General features: G+C 61.0%; 1 protein-coding gene across 1 annotated transcript; it reads left to right on the forward strand.

The window, feature by feature from the left end:
- Positions 1–3,632: 3,632 nt before the first annotated feature.
- Positions 3,633–7,041, forward strand: SOCS3 (suppressor of cytokine signaling 3). Its single transcript, XM_047706518.1, has 2 exons — positions 3,633–4,023; positions 4,639–7,041. The coding sequence occupies exon 2, from the start codon at positions 4,727–4,729 to the stop codon at positions 5,402–5,404; it is 678 nt and encodes a 225-aa protein (XP_047562474.1). The 5' UTR covers positions 3,633–4,023; positions 4,639–4,726; the 3' UTR covers positions 5,405–7,041.
- Positions 7,042–7,242: the final 201 nt, after the last annotated feature.

Here is a 7,242-nt window from a genome sequence, read left to right on the forward strand (position 1 = left end):
GAGCCCCGCATTGGGTGCTCTGCTCAGCAGTGAACCTGTGTCCTCCTCTCTCTCTGTCTGCTTCTCTGTCTAATTGTGATCTCTCTCTCTCTGTGTCAAATAAATAAATAAAATCTTAAAAAAAAAAAAATTCATGGAGGGGCGCCTGGGTGGCCTGGTTGGTTAAGCATCCAACTCTTGGTTTTGGCTCAGATCATATTATGGAGCCGTGCATGGGGCCCTGTGCTCAGTGGGGAGTCTGATTGAGATTCTCTCTCTCCCTCTGCTCCTCCATCCTCTAAAATAATAAATAAATAAATCTTAAAAAAAAAAAAAAGATTCATCGAGCACTTTCAATCCTCGATGAATAAACCGACCACAGTCTGGTTCTTCAAGGTTCTCACTCACAGGGCATGTTGGTCAACGTGGAAAGGACTCCCCTGGAAGTTTGCACTGAGTCTCTGCCAAGTCTTAAAGGAAAAGTAGAAACCAGCCAAAGTGTAGAAGGCAGTTCCACCCGGAAGGAAATGAACATGCAAAGATCCAGGCCTAGGGAACATTCTGGAGACAGCCTGGGGATCCATGAGAGGTCAGTGGGGTGGTGACCACTGATGGTGGCCTTAGACACACACTGGCTGAGTCTGGATCATCCCAAGGCATTGGAAACGCGGAGATATTAGAAAACCGAAGGGAAACTTGGTAGTTGGCTAATCCGTTTGAAGACAAGTGGCTTCATGGAATGTGTCTTACACAGGAGATAACACAGCTCTCCAAAACAGAAAGACATTCCTGGCCACACCCATCCCCCCAGCAGCCAGGGCTGCCGCCATGCCTCCTCTGTCCAGACAACCCAGTGTTTTTAAAAAAAGTAGCCTTTGCATGGAGCACTGGGTGTGGTGCAAAAACAATGAATACTCTTACTCTGAAAATAAATTTTAAAAAAATTTTTAAAAAGTAGCCAACGTGCACTGAGCATTTAATATGTCCAAGGTATCATCCTAAGCATTTGCACACATTAGCTCATTTAATCCTTACAACAACCAGGTGAGGTAGCTACTATTATCAGCCCATTTTACAAATCAGGAAACTGAGGCATGCCTGGGGAAGTACATTACCAGAAGTCATACAGCTACTGGCTAGTGGAGGCTAGACAGGAGTTCAGTCTCCAGAATCAGTATGTAAGGAGGGCATAGCCCCCACAACTGCTGCTTGCCCTCCCCCACTGCAAGCCCCCCTCACAGCCCCCTCCCCCACTCCCAGCTTGCCGGCAGACATGCAGCCTTTGCTGTGGGTCCTCCGCAGAGCCTAGGCTCATTTGGGGACCATGTTCTTGCTTCAGAGGCAAGAGTGCCTCCAACTAGACTGGAATTCCCAGAGTTCCAGGCGTGTTTCCTCCTCCTTATCTTTCCCCCTTCAACATCCCTTCCCTACAAATGAACTTTTACAGTATCCTAGGGTCCTCGTTACAATCTCCCCTTTCTTTCGGTGTCTTCACTGCAGGGGCGGGGCGGCGGGAGGGGGGGGGGGCATGTCTCTCGCCTGTCTCCTTGCAGGATTCACCCAGTGCTTCTGTCTGCCCAGCACTTTGCTCCGTGCCTGGCAACAGCAGGCACTCAATGAAGGTTTGCGGACTGGATGAATGAACCTGACTTGTGTCAGAGCATTATAATTTACAAAGCACTTTCTCATCCATTAACTCGAGTCTTCTTGTCTTCCACAGGCTCAGGACAGAAGGGTATGGTCATGGTGCAACCTCCTCTTGTCCTTCTCCTGGACAAGAGAAAAAACTGACTCCTGATTCGGGACGGGGGATCCATTTCATTAGCCGGCAAGCATCTTGAGGGCAAAGACCTGGTCTTATTCATCATTATATTTCAATACGTAGCATAATGCCTGGTACACAGAGCCCAGTATTTGAGAAATGCATTGAATAAATCCATTTCCCCCTCTGTGGAAGTAACTAAAAATAACAAGAAGAGTTCCTCCTTACTCCCCTCTCCTAAGAGAAGCTGAGGAAGAACGAGACCCTATCGCTCCCGTTTCTAGCACACTTCCGCGTGCAGAATCTCTTCTGGCTCTGTGATCTCAGCTCTCCGATGGGAAGAGGTTACTGTGATTATTTTACACATGGCAAACGGAGTCCCAGAGAGAGCGCTAAGTGTCCTGCCCAAATCTCACGGAGTCCGGACCGTCGTGAGGGAAAGAGGTGATGGACAGGCCCCCTCCCAGAGAACCAAAGAGCCAGGCCTCCGTGGGCTAGACTCCCACGATGCCTGTTGTCAGCCTCTCTCCCTTCCTTTCCATCTCATTTTCTTCATCAGGGTGGCATCTGGCAAGAGGGCACAGCCCAAAGCCCACGGCGTCCTGTGTACCGAGAGGTGACGATTTCCGTGGAATTTAATCTGGCCCTCAGGGGTCTGTCCCCACTGCCTGCTTGGGGACGGATTGCAAAACTTCCCAACCTTCATCAAGCTGGCCGTGGTTAGCCCAAGCCACCCACATCCACGCCGGCCGGACCAAGAGCAAATCCATCATTCACCGCGCGCACCTCCTCACCCGCCCCCACCCCCGGCCCAGACCCCCACACTCGAGGCAGGGAGGGCGGGGCACATTCTTGGCGGCTCTGGGCCATCTGGAAGTGGGCTGAACTGAAAAGCTGTTTTCTGGAAATCCTCCGCTGCTGGACCTTTAGTCCCAGGTCTAATTCCAGCCGCGAGGAGAACTCTCCTGGGTCCCCCGGGAGGTCCCCCCGCCCCAGCTCCGGAGCCAGCCTCCCCACCGCCCCTCCAGTTTCCATTCCCCTGCCTGGGAGGAGCCGCTCCGCACTCCGCTCTCCAGGAGACCCCGGGGCGCCCTCTAGCGGACGTGGGGCGCGGGGTGGGGCCGGTGCTTGCCCTGGGGCCAGTCCTGCCCGGAGGGAGCACCTGGCCAGACCCACACCGCACCCCGAAAGTTTGGAGACCCAGACGTGTGAGAGCGGTTCTTGTCTGTCGGTCTCTGGTTTTCCGGCGGCGGGAGGCGGCACTCCTGTCCGCGTCGCCAAAGAGCCTGGCAGTGGGCCGAAGGGCTGAGGCCGGACAGCCGCCACGCAGGCTGCGTCCCCTCCATCCCCGGGACTCCCGGCTGCGCTTCGGGGACATGACCCCAGGTCCCCACCCCCACCCCCGCTCCAGCTCCCGGGTCCGGCCCCAGTGTCGCCGACCGGCTTCGGGGTGTCCCCACTTCCCTCGCGGCAGGTCCGGGCCTCCTGGGGCCTCGATCGGGACCTCGGGCGGGCTCGGGTGGGGGCGAGGGGGTGTCCCCGCGAGGTCTGAGAAAAAGGGAAGGGGAGCCGGGAGCCTCTCCCGCTCGGCCTCCTGGAACTGCCCGCGCGCTCCCGGAGCGGGGGCCCCCGCCTCTGCCAGAAACCGGCCTTCTTAGAAGGGAGGGGGAAAGTGTGAATGAGAAGTTGGGGGCGGAGCGCGCGGGGGGGAGGGGCCGCTGCCAGGAACGCGCCGCCGGGGCTGGCGCCGCGCCCGCCGGCCGCCGGGGCCGCCTCGCGCCGCGCTTTGTCTGTGCGCGCGTCTCGGCCGGTCCTGGTCCCGCTCGCGGCCCGCCCTCGGCCGCCCGCGGCCCCTCCTTCGCCCTCCGCGCAGCCTTTCATTGCTGCGAGTAGTGACTAAACATTACAAGAAGGCCGGCCGCGCAGTTCCAGGAATCGGGGGGGCGGGGCGCGGCGGCCGCGTATATACCCGCGAGCGCGGCCTCGGCGGCGGCTCCGACTCACACTCCCGCGCCGCCGCCGCCGCTAGCGCCGCCGCTCCGGCCCAGCTCCCGCCGCGGCCCCTCGCCTCGTCCCCGCCGGCCGGCCCGGGGACGCGCAGGGGGCAGGGCGGGCGCCCCTGCGAAGCCCGAAGGACGCGCGCGCGAGGCCCTTTGTGGACTTCACGGCCGCCAACATCTGGGCGCAGCGCGGGCCACCGCTGGCCGCCGCTCCTCCGCCGCCTCGCCTTGGGGACCGTAGGAGGCGCAGCCCCGAGGCCGGAGACTTCGTTTTGGGACGAGGTAGGAAGGAGGGGAGCGGCGTGGAGCGGGGCAGGAGCGGGGGTTCGGGGTGGGGTGGGGGGACCAGCTAGTCTCGGGAGCTTTTCCCGGTTTCCCCTCCCCTTCCCTGGTCATTCCCGGCAGGGAGGGGAAGAGGTAGGGGCCAGAGCGGATGGAAGCCGGAGATCCCAGGTTCCCGGAAGACCCAGGCTGGGCCCTCGGGCTTCTCCTGTCCCCTCCCCACCCTACCCCCCCCCAATGCCTCAGATTTCTCTCTCCGTCCCCGCCGCCCGGGGCCACCGGACTGAGCGGCGCCCAGAGCGTCCCGGGGGCCCTTCTCCCGCTCCCCTCCACCGCCATGCTCCCGGAGACCCAACTTCCGCGCCCGAGTTTCCCACTCGGCGTTCTCCCAGTGCGCGCCGGGGAGGGGGCTGCCTGGGGCCACCCCGCGGGCGGGGGCGGGGGGCTGGGGCTGGGCGGGCTCCGCGGGGTGCTCGGGTGGGAGGAAGGGCTCAGGAGCGAGGCCCTCCGGGCAGGGGGTGCCCCGGCCGCTCCGCGGAGGCTGGGGAGCCGGGGCGGGCAGGGCGCATTGGAGGGTTCCGGGCACTCACCCGGCGCGCCCCTTCCTCCCCACAGCCCCCCGGGATGCGGTAGCGGCCGCTGTGCGGAGGCCGCCGAGCAGCTGCAGCCGCCGCCGCGCAGATCCACGCTGGCTCCGTGCGCCATGGTCACCCACAGCAAGTTTCCCGCCGCCGGGATGAGCCGCCCCCTGGACACCAGCCTGCGCCTCAAGACCTTCAGCTCCAAGAGCGAGTACCAGCTGGTGGTGAACACAGTCCGCAAGCTGCAGGAGAGCGGCTTCTACTGGAGCGCCGTGACGGGCGGCGAGGCGAACCTGCTGCTCAGCGCCGAGCCCGCCGGCACCTTCCTCATCCGCGACAGCTCGGACCAGCGCCACTTCTTCACGCTCAGCGTCAAGACCCAGTCGGGGACCAAGAACCTGCGCATCCAGTGCGAGGGGGGCAGCTTCTCGCTGCAGAGCGACCCCCGGAGCACGCAGCCGGTGCCCCGCTTCGACTGCGTGCTCAAGCTGGTGCATCACTACATGCCGCCCCCCGGCGCCCCCTCCTTCCCCTCGCCACCGACCGAGCCCTCCTCTGAGGTGCCGGAGCAGCCGCCATCCCAGCCGCTCCCCGGGAATCCCCCCAGGAGAGCCTATTACATCTACTCGGGGGGCGAGAAGATCCCCCTGGTGTTGAGCCGGCCCCTCTCCTCCAACGTGGCCACTCTCCAGCATCTCTGTCGGAAGACGGTCAATGGCCACCTGGACTCCTATGAGAAAGTCACCCAGCTGCCTGGGCCCATTCGGGAATTCCTGGACCAGTACGATGCCCCGCTTTAAAGAGCAAAGGACAGGGGTCGGGGCGAGGAGCCTGGGTCCCCTCTCCTCCGTGGCACACGGCACAAGCACAAGAATCCGGCCAGGAGAGCCCTGCGGCTCTGGGCGAGCCAGCGGAGGGGCGAACTGGCCCCTCCCTTTGGCCCTCCCCCCTGCAGAATGGGGCAGGCGGGACCTGGAATGTGTTTGAGAGAAGGGGGAGTGCCACCTGAGCGCCCCGCCCCCACTCCAGCTTCTCCGGAGGAGCCCGCGGGCCCGATGGGGACAGCGACGACAGCCGTGGATTCTCTTCTCAGCTCTTCGCTTCCTCGACTCCCCCTGCATTTCCAAACAGGGGAAACTGCGGGAGTGTTGAACTAGTGAGAACTGCCGGGGAGTCTTCAAACTTTCCAACGGAACTCGTTTGCTCTTTGATTTGGTTTAAAAGGTAGCTTTAAACCCGAGCAGGTCTCTGGCCTGTAAAAGGATGCGGGAGAGGGCGCCCAGGGCCCCAGGGCTGCAGGCTGGCCGCGGCGTTGGCCGCTCCCACTGCCCACCCCCAAGTGAGGAGGGCGACTTCGTGCTCCTCCCGTGGCTCTGGGGGATAAGGGCAAGCGGTGACCTGAAGGGGTCCGTTCTGTCCCCGTCTCTGCGACAGCCACCAGAAACAGGTCGCAGAGTCCATCTAGTGCCCGGGACCCCAGGGCCTTCCCCCGTTTTAAGGGGGAAGTGGCACTGGGAGCGGAAAGGGTGGGCAGGTCAATTACTCTTTTCCCTACCCCTGCTCTACCTTCTGGCACCTGGGGCGGGTCGAAGATGGAGGAGATGAGCCATCTTTGACCCCAGATTCCGGACAGAGAAGATGAGGGATTCTAGTTTGTGCCTCCTGACTGTCTGGCTAGGAGATTTGCCTTAAATGCTCCCTGTCCCATGGATAGGGACTGGCACACAAGAAGCCACACACTCAGCCAATCCCGACAGAGGCCAAGGGATCCTCGGAGGGCCGGCCGCCGGCGTGGGGGGAGGGGTGGGCGGAGGTGGAAAGGCGGGGGAATCCACGCCTAACAGCCCCGCACTGGAAGAATGCGAGCCCATTCGGTAGTGGCCAGTCACAGGTGCCTCCCGGTGCCCGGGCTCTGGCAGGGCAGAGCCCCCAGGTCCCACGGCCCTCCTCCCCTGGGGGAAGGGCACAGGCAGGAAGTCACGGAGAGACTGGGGCCCCGCCACCCCAGCCGCTCCAGCTCTGTAATAGCACTGATCAGTGAAAATTTAACAGGAATGTAGCAGCGATGGAATTAACCTGGAACTGTTCTTTTTGGGGACAAATGAAACAAACACAAAGTTTTCTGTGTCAGGTGTTGGGCTGGCTGGGGCAGCTGTGTGTTGGGGTGTTTGGTTTAGGTTTTTTGTTTTCTTTTCCTGGTTTTTTTGTTTGTTTTAATAATGTTTACAATCTGCCTCAATCACTCTGTCTTTTATAAAGATCCCACCTCCAGCCCTCTCCCCTCCCCCACCCAGGCCTTCGAGGCTGTTAGGAGATGCTTGAAGACCCCGACAGGATGCCAGTGGAAGTCAATCTTTGCACATATTTATATTTATACTCAAAAAAGAAACATTTCAGTAATTTATAATAAAGAGCACTATTTTTTAATGAAAACCGACTGAAGCCTTTTCCTCCCCGCCCCTTTCCTGCCTTGCTTCCCCCCCCTCACTCCGCACCCAAGGGGTGGGGTGGGGGGAGCCGCAGAGGTGCGGGCTGTCCGAGGCGCCCCTCACCGTGGAGACGGGCTCGGCTTCACCACGTCACTGACAAGCGGAGGCAGCCACCCCGGCTTTACCGAGAGGGGTAATTCCTGCTAGTC

This window comes from Lutra lutra, chromosome 16 (assembly GCF_902655055.1).
Source record: "Lutra lutra chromosome 16, mLutLut1.2, whole genome shotgun sequence".
Classification (NCBI taxonomy): Eukaryota; Metazoa; Chordata; class Mammalia; order Carnivora; family Mustelidae; genus Lutra; species Lutra lutra.